At 45.1% G+C, this 13,780-nt stretch overlaps 1 protein-coding gene across 1 annotated transcript in view; it reads right to left on the bottom strand.

Annotated features, from left to right (window-relative positions):
- LOC110514524 (inactive carboxypeptidase-like protein X2) overlaps positions 1-13,401 on the bottom strand; it is a 125,223-nt gene extending 111,822 nt beyond the window's left edge. The window contains exons 1-2 of the mRNA XM_036960341.1: positions 12,443-13,401; positions 6,199-6,300 (exon numbers count right to left, since the gene is read on the bottom strand). Of these exons, the coding sequence (XP_036816236.1) occupies positions 6,199-6,300; positions 12,443-12,857 (517 nt within the window). The 5' untranslated portion in view covers positions 12,858-13,401. The remainder of the gene's footprint in view (positions 1-6,198; positions 6,301-12,442) is intronic.
- Between the last annotated feature and the right edge of the window lie 379 nt (positions 13,402-13,780).

The raw sequence follows: 13,780 nt of genomic DNA, 5'->3' as shown, positions 1-13,780 counted from the left end.
CCTAGTGGACTAACCCGATATGACGGCTTGTTACACAATGAAAAGTCCCTAGTGGACTAACCCGATATGACGGCTTGTTACACAATGAAAAGTCCCTAGTGGACTAACCCGATATGACGGCTTGTTACACAATGAAAAGTCCCTAGTGGACTAACCCGATATGACGGCTTGTTACACAATGAAAAGTCCCTAGTGGACTAACCCGATATGACGGCTTGTTACACAATGAAAAGCCCCTAGTGGACTAACCCGATATGACGGCTTGTTACACAATGAAAAGTCCCTAGTGGACTAACCAGATATGACGGCTTGTTACACAATGAAAGGGGTGGGGAAAGAAAGAGCGGGAGAGACAAGTTCCAACAGGTTAAAACCATTCTGGGATCCAATGGTCACCTCACAACCCTAAGTCACTTCTGAATTCTCCCTTTAAAGTTGAAATGTTAACCCTTCTACTTGTCTTGGACTATTTCTCTGTTTCTTCTTCCTGGAGAGTTAGTAAACCTTGACCCTGGTGTTATACAGCAACCATCTTGAATGCAACAGGGTAATACCCACTTAATGTCTTTGAAACAAAAAGCCCAGATTAAGAAATAACATGATGCTCATTGATTAAATGGCAAAACGAAACGGTGGGAAGAAGCTTCCGTCGGTATGCTGCTGCACCACTAATGAATCAACATGATACATGACTGGAGTCATATGAATCAACATGATACATAACTGGAGTCATATGAATCAACATGATACATAACTGGAGTCATATGAATCAACATGATACATGACTGGAGTCATATGAATCAACATGATACATAACTGGAGTCATATGAATCAACATGATACATGACTGGAGTCATATGAATCAACATGATACATGACTGGAGTCATATGAATCAACATGATACATGACTGGAGTCATATGAATCAACATGATACATGACTGGAGTCATATGAATCAACATGATACATGACTGGAGTCATATGAATCAACATGATACATGACTGGAGTCATATGAATCAACATGATACATAACTGGAGTCATATGAATCAACATGATACATGACTGGAGTCATATGAATCAACATGATACATGACTGGAGTCATATGAATCAACATGATACATGACTGGAGTCATATGAATCAACATGATACATGACTGGAGTCATATGAATCAACATGATACATGACTGGAGTCATATGAATCAACATGATACATGACTGGAGTCATATGAATCAACATGATACATGACTGGAGTCATATGAATCAACGTAATAGATGACTGGAGTCATATGAATCAACATGATACATGACTGGAGTCATATAAATCAACATGATACATGACTGGTCATATGAATCAACATAATACATGACTGGAGTCATATGAATCAACATAATACATGACTGGAGTCATATGAATCAACATGATACATGACTGGAGTCATATAAATCAACATGATACATGACTGGTCATATGAATCAACATAATACATGACTGGAGTCATATGAATCAACATAATACATGACTGGAGTCATATGAATCAACATGATACATGACTGGAGTCATATAAATCAACATGATACATGACTGGTCATATGAATCAACATGATACATGACTGGAGTCATATGAATCAACATAATAGATGACTGTAGTCATATGAATCAACATGATAGATGACTGGAGTCATTGTGTGGTCATTGTGGCTTGGAGCAGAGTGGTGAGATAGATGCTCCACTGGACCACAGACTATTGGACATGGTTCTGGGACTTGGAGCAGCATTTGCCTGGTCCAAACATGTTGGCAAGGCAACACAAACAGATCTGGGACCATGTTGGCAAGGCAACACAAACAGATCTGAGACCATGTTGGCAAGGCAACACAAACAGATCCGAGACCATGTTGGCAAGGCAACACAAACAGATCTGGAACCATGTTGGCAAGGCAACACAAACAGATCTGAGACCATGTTGGCAAGGCAACACAAACAGATCTGGGACTATGTTGGCAAGACAACACAAACAGATCTGGGACCATGTTGGCAAGGCAACACAAACAGATCTGGGACCATGTTGGCAAGACAACACAAACAGATCTGAGACCATGTTGGCAAGGCAACACAAACAGATCCGAGACCATGTTGGCAAGGCAACACAAACAGATCTGGAACCATGTTGGCAAGGCAACACAAACAGATCTGAGACCATGTTGGCAAGGCAACACAAACAGATCTGGGACTATGTTGGCAAGACAACACAAACAGATCTGGGACCATGTTGGCAAGGCAACACAAACAGATCTGGGACCATGTTGGCAAGGCAACACAAACAGATCTGAGACCATGTTGGCAAGGCAACACAAACAGATCCGAGACCATGTTGGCAAGGCAACACAAACAGATCTGGAACCATGTTGGCAAGGCAACACAAACAGATCTGAGACCATGTTGGCAAGGCAACACAAACAGATCTGGGACTATGTTGGCAAGACAACACAAACAGATCTGGGACCATGTTGGCAAGGCAACACAAACAGATCTGGGACCATGTTGGCAAGACAACACAAACAGATCTGGGACCAGGTTGGCAAGACAACACAAACAGATCTGGAACCATGTTGGCGAGGCAACACAAACAGATCTGAGACCATGTTGGCAAGACAACACAAACAGATCTGGAACCAGGTTGGGGGATCAGGCTAGATCATCTTGGCTCCTGTTGGACTATTAGGAAGTGATCCATAACAACCAGGACGTGATCCATAGCAACCAGGACATGATCCATAGCAACCAGGAAATGATCCATAACAACCAGGACATGATCCATAGCAACCAGGACATGATCCATAGCAACCATGAAATGATCCATAACAACCAGGACATGATCCATAGCAACCAGGACATGATCCATAGCAACCAGGAAATGATCCATAACAACCAGGACATGATCCATAGCAACCAGGACATGATCCATAGCAACCAGGAAATTTTCCATAGCAACCAGGACATGATCCATAGCAACCAGGAAATGATCCATAACAACCAGGACATGATCCATAGCAACCAGGACATGATCCATAGCAACCAGGAAATTCTCCATAGCAACCAGGACATGATCCATAGCAACCAGGAAATGATCCATAACAACCAGGACATGATCCATAGCAACCAGGACATGATCCATAACAACCCAGGACATGATCCATAACAAACAGGAAATTATCCATAGCAACCAGGACATGATCCATAGCAACCAGGAAATGAACCATAACAACCAGGAAATGATCCATAGCAACCAGGAAATGATCCATAGCAACTAGGAAATCATCCATAACAACCAGGACGTGATCCATAGCAAACAGGACGTGATCCATAGCAAACAGGACGTGATCCATAGCAAACAGGACGTGATCCATAGCAAACAGGACATGATCCATAACAACCAGGACATGATCCAAAACAACCAGGACATGATCCATAACAACCAGGACGTGATCCATAACAACCAGGACATGATCCATAACAACCAGGACATGATCCATAACAACCAGGACATGATCCATAACAACCAGGACATGATCCATAGCAACCAGGACATGATCCATAGCAACCAGGAAATTCTCCATAGCAACCAGGACATGATCCATAGCAACCAGGAAATGATCCATAACAACCAGGACATGATCCATAGCAACCAGGACATGATCCATAACAACCCAGGACATGATCCATAACAACCAGGAAATGATCCATAGCAACTAGGAAATCATCCATAACAACCAGGACGTGATCCATAGCAAACAGGACATGATCCATAACAAACAGGACATGATCCATAACAACCAGGACATGATCCATAGCAAACAGGACATAATCCATAACAACCAGGACGTGATCCATAACAACCAGGACGTGATTAATAACAACCAGGACGTGATCCATAACAACCAGGACGTGATCCATAGCAACCAGGACATAATCCATAACAACCAGGACATGATCCATAACAACCAGGACATGATCCATAACAACCAGGACGTGATCGATAGCAACCAGGACATGATCCATAACAACCAGGACGTGATCCATAACAACCAGGACGTGATCCATAACAACCAGGACATGATCCATAACAACCAGGACATGATCCATAACAACCAGGACATGATCCATAACAACCAGGACATGATCCATAACAACCAGGACGTGATCCATAACAACCAGGACGTGATCCATAACAACCAGGACATGATCCATAACAACCAGGACATGATCCATAACAACCAGGACATGATCCATAACAACCAGGACATGATCCATAACAACCAGGACGTGATCGATAGCAACCAGGACATGATCCATAACAACCAGGACGTGATCCATAACAACCAGGACGTGATCCATAACAACCAGGACATGATCCATAACAACCAGGACGTGATCGATAGCAACCAGGACATGATCCATAACAACCAGGACGTGATCCATAACAACCAGGACGTGATCCATAACAACCAGGACATGATCCATAACAACCAGGACATGATCCATAACAACCAGGACGTGATCCATAACAACCAGGACGTGATCCATAACAACCAGGACATGATCCATAACAACCAGGACGTGATCCATAACAACCAGGACATGATCCATAACAACCAGGACATGATCCATAACAACCAGGACATGATCCATAGCAACCAGGACATGATCCATAACAACAGGGACGTGATCCATAGCAACCAGGACATGATCCATAACAACCAGGACGTGATCCATAACAACCAGGACGTGATCCATAACAACCAGGACGTGATCCATAACAACCAGGACATGATCCATAACAACCAGGACATGATCCATAGCAACCAGGACATGATCCATAACAACCAGGACGTGATCCATAACAACCAGGACGTGATCCATAACAACCAGGACGTGATCCATAACAACCAGGACATGATCCATAACAACCAGGACATGATCCATAACAACCAGGACGTGATCCATAACAACCAGGACATGATCCATAACAACCAGGACATGATCCATAACAACCAGGACGTGATCCATAACAACCAGGACATGATCCATAACAACCAGGACATGATCCATAGCAACCAGGACATGATCCATAACAACCAGGACGTGATCCATAACAACCAGGACGTGATCCATAACAACCAGGACATGATCCATAACAACCAGGACATGATCCATAACAACCAGGACATGATCCATAACAACCAGGACATGATCCATAACAACCAGGACTTGATCCATAACAACCAAGACATGATCCATAGCAACCAGGACGTGATCCATAGCAACCAGGGCATGATCCATAGCAACCAGGACATGATCCATAACAACCAGGACATGATCCATAACAACCAGGGCATGATCCATAGCAACCAGGGCATGATCCATAACAACCAGGACATGATCCATAGCAACCAAACACAATATTTAATCTGCTAAGAGGACAGCCGTCTATGTGACTTCGTCCCAAATGGCACCCTATTCCTTATATAGTGCACTACTGTTGACCACGGTCCAAAGGGCTCTGGTCCCCACAGTGCCCTGGTAAAAAGTAGTGCACTACTGTTGACCACGGTCCAAAGGGCTCTGGTCCCCACAGTGCCCTGGTAAAAAGTAGTGCACTACTGTTGACCACGGCCCAAAGGGCTCTGGTCCCCACAGTGCCCTGGTAAAAAGTAGTGCACTACTGTTGACCACGGTCCAAAGGGCTCTGGTCCCCACAGTGCCCTGGTAAAAAGTAGTGCACTAACAGGAAATAGGGTGCCATTTGGATCTCATCCTGTGACTTATCCTTTCAAGCATCGTCTTTCCTGCCAGGGTTTCTCCTCAGAGGGAAAATAAAATCAGCTTTTTGAATTCAGTCAACTGGAGAAGGATAGTTAGAGACACACTGTGTGTGTCTGTGTGTGTCTGTCAGTCAGTGTGTGTGTGTGTGTGTGTGTGTGTGTGTCTGTGTCTGTGTCTGTCAGTCAGTGTGTGTGTATGTGTGTGTGTGTGCGTGTGTTTGTCAGTCAGTGTGTGTGTGTGTGTGTGTGTGTGTGTGTGTGTGTGTGCATGTGTGTGTGTGTGTGTGTGTGTGTGTGTGTGTGTGTGTGTGTGTGTGTGTATGTGCGTGTGTGTGTGTGTGTGTGTGTTGGTATATCCTTCATGAATCACCCTCTTTTGCTGACTTGTATTGGCCCTCTCCCTCGTTGATGCTGTTGGGAGTTTTCAATGTTCCCTTTTTGTTCTTCTCATCCTTCTTGTTTCCATTCTTCACTGAGGAGAGAGAAACAAAACATGAATTACAAACTGGATATCCTCACTCAAATCTAGATTTACACAGGATATCCTCACTCAAAAGCTAGATTTACACAGGATATCCTCACTCAAAAACTAGATTTAAAATGTATAATCTCACTCAAAAACTAGATTTAAATTTGATATCCTCACACTAAAGTGAGATTCAAACGGGATATCCTCACTCAAAAGATAGATTCAAACTGGATATTCTCACTCAAAAGCTAGATTTAAACTGGATATCCTCACTCAAAAGCTAGATTTAAACTGGATATCCTCAATCAAAAACTAGATTTAAACAGGATATCCTCACACTAAAGTGAGATTCAAACTGGATATCCTCACTCAAAAGCTAGATTTAAACTGGATATCCTCACTCAAAAACTAGATTTAAACAGGATATCCTCACTCAAAAACTAGATTTAAACTGGATATCCTCACTCAAAAACTAGATTTACACAGCATATCCTCACTCAAAAACTAGATTTAAACTGGATATCCTCACTCAAAAACTAGATTTACACAGGATATCCTCACTCAAAAGATAGATTTAAACTGGATATTCTCACAAAAAAAGCTAGATTTAAACTGTATATTCTCACTCAAAATATAGATTTAAAACTGGATATCCTCACTCAAAAGATAGATTTAAACTGGATATTCTCACTCAAAAGCTAGATTTATTTAGGATATCCTAAATTTCTTTCACAAATCTTCAAGTTCATTGGCCAACTTCTGAGTGAGAGGAGATGTTCTAGTAATGCTGTATTATCTGACGACAGTTACACAATTTCAACTGACTAAAAGCCGGTGTGTGTGTGTGTGTGTGTGTGTGTGTGTGTGTGTGTGTGTGAGATAAAAATACAAACCTGTATGAAAGCTTAAAAGGTTAAAAGCTCTTATCCCTCTCTCATGTCAACATAGGACAGGTCAAAAGCTCTTATCCCTCTCTCATGTCAACATAGGACAGGTCAAAAGCTCTTATCCCTCTCTCATATCAACATAGGACAGGTCAAAAGCTCTTATCCCTCTCTCATGTCAACATAGGACAGGTCAAAAGCTCTTATCCCTCTCTCATGTCAACATAGGACAGGTCAAAAGCTCTTATCCCTCTCTCATATCAACATAGGACAGGTTAAAAGCTCTCATCCCTCTCTCATGTCAACATAGGACAGGTCAAAAGCTCTTATCCCTCTCTCATATCAACATAGGACAGGTTAAAAGCTCTCATCCCTCTCTCATGTCAACATAGGACAGGTCAAAAGCTCTTCTCCCTCTCTCATATCAACATAGGACAGGTCAAAAGCTCTTATCCCTCTCTCATATCAACATAGGACAGGTCAAAAGCTCTTATCCCTCTCTCATATCAACATAGGACAGGTAAAAAGCTCTTATCCCTCTCTCATATCAACATAGGACAGGTCAAAAGCTCTTATCCCTCTCTCATGTCAACATAGGACAGGTTAAAAGCTCTTATCCCTCTCTCATATCAACATAGGACAGGTTAAAAGCTCTTATCCCTCTCTCATATAAACATAGGACAGGTTAAAAGCTCTTATCCCTCTCTCATATCAACATAGGAAAGGACAAACAATGGAAAGCATTACTGTAAAACACAGTGTGTACTGTATGTATAATGCCCAGTACTTAGTTAAACACAGTGTGTACTGTATGTATAATGCCCAGTACTTAGTTAAACACAGTGTGTACTGTATGTATATTGGAATGCCCAGTACTTAGTAAAACACAGTGTGTACTGTATGTATAATGCCCAGTACTTAGTAAAACACAGTGTGTACTGTATGTATAATGCCCAGTACTTAGTAAACACAGTGTGTACTGTATGTATAATGCCCAGTACTTAGTAAAACACAGTGTGTACTGTATGTATAATGCCCAGTACTTAGTAAACACAGTGTGTACTGTAGGCATAATACCCAGTACTTAGTACAACACAGTGTGTACTGTATGTATTTTGGAATGCCCAGTACTTAGTTAAACACAGTGTGTACTGTATGTATAATGCCCAGTACTTAGTAAAACACAGTGTGTACTGTATGTATAATGCCCAGTACTTAGTAAACACAGTGTGTACTGTATGTATAATGCCCAGTACTTAGTAAAACACAGTGTGTACTGTATGTATAATGCCCAGTACTTAGTAAACACAGTGTGTACTGTATGTATAATGCCCAGTACTTAGTAAAACACAGTGTGTACTGTAGGCATAATGCCCAGTACTTAGTAAACACAGTGTGTACTGTATGTATAATGCCCAGTACTTAGTAAAACACAGTGTGTACTGTATGTATAATACCCAGTACTTAGTTAAACACAGTGTGTACTGTATGTATATTGGAATGCCCAGTACTTAGTAAAACACAGTGTGTACTGTATGTATAATGCCCAGTACTTAGTAAAACACAGTGTGTACTGTAGGCATAATGCCCAGTACTTAGTACAACACAGTGTGTACTGTATGTATTTTGGAATGCCCAGTACTTAGTTAAACACAGTGTGTACTGTATGTATAATGCCCAGTACTTAGTAAACACAGTGTGTACTGTATGTATATTGGAATGCCCAGTACTTACTAAAACACAGTGTGTACTGTAGGCATAATGCCCAGTACTTAGTAAACACAGTGTGTACTGTATGTATATCCACATACTGAATGGCCACATACTGCACACTACCCAACCCCAGTCCACCACTGCCGAGGTAGGACAGGTACCTACCCCAGCCCCAGTCTACCCCTGCCGAGGCAGGACAGGTACCTACCGCAACACCAGTCTACCCCTGCCGAGGCAGGACAGGTACCTACCGCAGCCCCAGTCTACCCCTGCCGAGGCAGGACAGGTACCTACCGCAACCCCTGTCTAACCCTGCCGAGGCAGGACAGGTACCTACCCCAACCCCAGTCTAACCCTGCCGAGGCAGGACAGGTACCTACCCCAACCCCTGTCTAACCCTGCCGAGGGAGGACAGGTACCTACCCCAACCCCAGTCTAACCCTGCCGAGGCAGGACAGGTACCTACCCCAACCCCAGTCTACCCATGCCGAGGCAGGACAGGTACCTACCCCAACCCCAGTCTACCCATGCCGAGGCAGGACAGGTACCTACCCCAACCCCAGTCTAACCCTGCCGAGGCAGGACAGGAACCTACCCCAGCCCCAGTCTAACCCTGCCGTGGCAGGACAGGTACCTACCCCAACCCCAGTCCAACCCTGTCGAGGCAGGACAGGTACCTACCCCAACCCCAGTCTAACCCTGCCGTGGCACGTGTGAGGATTCCTGAACAGTTGAGTCATTGCAGCAACAGCTGCTCCCAATTACCAGCCAATAGCAGGCCATGCCACTGCAGGACACTACCTACACCATGTGTGTCTGACTATACGCATGTTCCTCTCTCTCTCATCCATCCTATCACACGGCTGGATTTACACCTACCCTCTATGGCTGAACCAATCACTGAGCTGCTACTGAACGTGGTCTGTGATGCCGTAAGGTAAAGATTTCAGCCAGAACACTAAGATGTTATATACTGGAGTGTGTGTGTGTGTGTGTGTGTGTGTGTGTGTGTGTGTGTGTGTGTGTGTGTGTGTGTGTGTGTGTGTGTGTGTCTGTGTGTGTGTGTACGTGTGTGTGTGTGTGTGTGTGTGCGTGCGTGCGTGTGTGCGTGCGTGTGTGTGTGTGTGTGTAGGGAACAGGAGTCCCCTCCTCCTAATTCCAACCCTTTCCTCCCTGGAGGTTAATACCTCTCCTGTAATAGGGGCCACGTAGCCCTCCGAACGCCACACAGAGACTGCGTACCAAATCACCCTATTCCCTATCAGTGTTAAGGGTTCCTAGTCAAAAGTTGTGCACTATGTAGGGAACAGCGTTTGGGAACGTTACTTAAAAAAATTACTTGTGACGTTACTTATTATATTACGATGTTACTTCCATTAAAAGTAACTTATTATATTATGCTACTTCCATTAAAAGTAACTTATTATATTACAATGTTACTTCCATTAAAAGTAACTTATTATATTATGTTACTATTATGTTACTTCCATTAAAAGTAACGTTACTTCCATTAAAAGTAAGGGAGGAGGGATGGAGGGGTGGAGGGATGGAGGGATGGAGGGGTGGAGGGGTGGAGGGATGGAGGGATGGAGGGGTGGAGGGATGGAGGGATGGAGGGGTGGAGGGATGGAGGGATGGAGGGATGGAGGGGTGGAGGGATGGAGGGATGGAGGGGTGGAGGGATGGAGGGGTGGAGGGATGGAGGGATAGAGGGATAGAGGGATGGAGGGGTGGAGGGGTGGAGGGATGGAGGGATGGAGGGGTGGAGGGATGGAGGGATGGAGGGGTGGAGGGATGGAGGGATGGAGGGATGGAGGGATAGAGGGATGGAGGGATAGAGGGATGGAGGGGTGGAGGGATGGAGGGATAGAGGGATAGAGGGATGGAGGGATAGAGGGGTGGAGGGGTGGAGGGATGGAGGGATAGAGGGATAGAGGGGTGGAGGGATGGAGGGATAGAGGGATGGAGGGGTGGAGGGATGGAGGGATAGAGGGATAGAGGGATGGAGGGATAGAAGGGTGTTGGGATCGAGAGATGGAGGGATGGAGGGATGGAGGGTTAGAGGGATGGAGGGTTAGAGGGATGGAGGGATGGAGGGATAGAAAAGGAGTGAGGGGCTCCTCTAGTAAACCTCCCTAAAGACATGATTAAATGTATTTGTCTATCTCTGGTCATTACAGATTGATTTTGATGTGGATGATGTTCCCTGAATCTCTGTCCTCAAATCTTCACGGTTCCCATGTCTGCGTGCCTCAACTTTTCCATTTAGATTCATCACACGGATCACTATGGTTTATCCCCAAATTGCATCCTATTCCCCACATAGAGCACTTCTTCTGACCAGGGTCCGTACTACGTAGGGAATAGGGTGGCGTCTGGGAGGTTTCCTATGAGTGTCTGGTTCACATTACTTATCTTGACCTGGTCAGAACAATAACATCCGATTATCAGCAACCGACTCACCATGTTAATCCCTAATAATACAACTTCTGGTGTCCTACGTACTAACATTTGAGTCAAAATATGTTTCTAGGCAACATGTTTCTAGGCAAAATATGTTTCTAGGCAACATATGTTTCAAGGCAATATGTTTCTAGGCAACATGTTTCTAGGCAACATGTTTCTAGGCAGTAACTGTCTGTAAAAACTATACAGCCGTCTAATTAAGACTTTGGTGTCGTTTCAAAGATCTGTCTTTTGATTGGCTGAGAATTTGGATGGTAACATTTTGGGAAGACTCTTTTAGCCAATCAAAATACCACAAAAACAACCACGTTGTTTTAAATGAATCATCAGAGGAAGAGAGACACGTTGGCGCCAAGGGCATTAGAAGACTATAATAACGTTTGGTCTCACTGACTTTGCCAGCCTGGTGTTGTAACGTAATCGTACAGCCTCTCTACACACATATAGATGAGGGTCATTAATCAAACCGTTCCTCAGATACAGTAGTAGATCCACAGTGGGTTTTTTAAAAGCTCTGTTAACATTGTACTACAGTGTTTATAGGATGGCCTTCATCTGCACCAACACAACCTCTTCAGCACGGGGGACCCAATAATGTTTTCACGGCACGCTACGGAGCTTTGGGATTGACCTTTCAACAAAATACACCTGCTGCTCTTTGTAGGTCAGAGGTCAGACATGGGCACCCTGGGTAGTAACAGGACACTCTGCTAGGTCAGAGGTCAGACATGGTCACCCTGGGTAGTAACAGGAGACTCTGCTAGGTCAGAGGTCAGACATGGGCACCCTGGGTAGTAACAGGAGACTCTGCTAGGTCAGAGGTCAGACATGGGCACCCTGGGTAGTAACAGGAGACTCTGCTAGGTCAGAGGTCAGACATGGGCACCCTGGGTAGTAACAGGACACTCTGCTAGGTCAGAGGTCAGACATGGGCACCATGGGTAGTAACAGGAGGAGGGTTTACAAAGTTTACAGTAACTTAAAGTAGCTTCAATGGCCGTGGTACTGTGTGTGTGTGTGTGTGTGTGTGTGTGTGTGTGTGTGTGTGTGTGTGTGTGTGTGTACAGAAACAGTAACAGTACCTGACTTCGTTTCAGTGACCCTGGTCTTGTCTGTTTGTCTGACGTTTTCTGCCTTGCCAGTCGCCTCCTTCTGGATGGAGGGGCGCTTGTTTCTGTCGGTCGTCTCCTGGCTGAGGGGACGCTTGTTCCTGTTGGTTGTCTCCTTCTGACTGGGGGGACGTTTGATCTTGTCGGTCGTCTCCAGGCTGGGGGGACGTTTGTTCCTGTCGGTCCCTCGGGCCCCTTCGAAGGGGGGAACGGGTGGTACCATCTCCTCCTCAGGTGCCGCGTGGTAGTAGTGGTCCCTGGTGAGTAACTCCTGCATGTAGTAATCCTCGTCCTCAGCAGGAGCAGCGGAGCCGTGACTCACATCCAGGTCCAGGAGCAGTAAGAGTAGCCCCAGGACGGAGAGGCGGTTGAGACGCTGGCCCATCATGGTGGCCTGTCCCCTGGGGAGGTATCACCAGCTCGATGTCCTGCTGGTTGGTTCTACCCGGTCCTGAGGTTCTGAGGTCTCCAGAGGAGTCTTCGTCTGCAGGGCTGCTTCAACTACTGCTACCCCCCTCTCCCTCTGTCTCTCCCTCCGTCTCTCTCTCCTACTCCGGAACAGACAGAGGCACAGACGGGGAAGTTCACTAAGTTCCCAGAGCGCTCCAAGTTACTGACGACAGCAGCGTAACCCGGGGTTCCATGGGAGTCTCTCTCTGCCAGGGGTAAAATATAAGGAGTCGGTGGGAAATACTCAGAGAGAGAGAGAGAGAAAGCAGAAGAGTTCCAGAAGGAAGGAAAGAGAGACAGGGTGTGAGGGATTTTACTCCTTAGAAGTTGGCAGGTGGCTCTCCATATCCTCCGGAGGAAAAAAAAATAGGAGGGATTTTAGTTGTTTGCTTTAACCCTTTAGGTTTGAGAGAGTCAGTCGACGTCAGACGTTTGAGGAGCAGTCAGTTTTATATAGACAGTGGTTAGTACAGTTGTGAGATGAGATGAGCAGCACTGCACACATTGACAGGATCTCTGCTTTCATCCACATATTCTCCCACTCCCTTCTGGTTTGGCGCAGAACGGCATGTCTGTCTGTTTTTCTTTACTTCGGAACAGAGAGTTATCCTCTTCTTAACTCATTTGCCATCCAGAGAGAGAGAGAGAGAGAGAGAGAGAGAGACAGAGAGAGAGAGAGAGAGAGAGAGAGAAACAGAGATAGAGAGACAGAGAGAGAGAGAGAGAGAGACAGAGAGAGAGAGACAGAGAGAGAGAGGGGGGAGAGAGAGTGAGAGAGAGAGAGAGAGAGAGAGGGGGGGGGAGAGAGAGGGAGAGAGAGAGAGAGAGAGAGAGAGAGAGAGAGAGAGAGAGAGAGAGAGA

Source organism: Oncorhynchus mykiss, chromosome 23 (genome assembly GCF_013265735.2).
Source record: "Oncorhynchus mykiss isolate Arlee chromosome 23, USDA_OmykA_1.1, whole genome shotgun sequence".
NCBI lineage: Eukaryota > Metazoa > Chordata > Actinopteri > Salmoniformes > Salmonidae > Oncorhynchus > Oncorhynchus mykiss.
The sequence above is the reverse complement of the archived record's forward strand: the minus strand, read 5'-3'. Positions and strand labels throughout refer to the sequence as shown.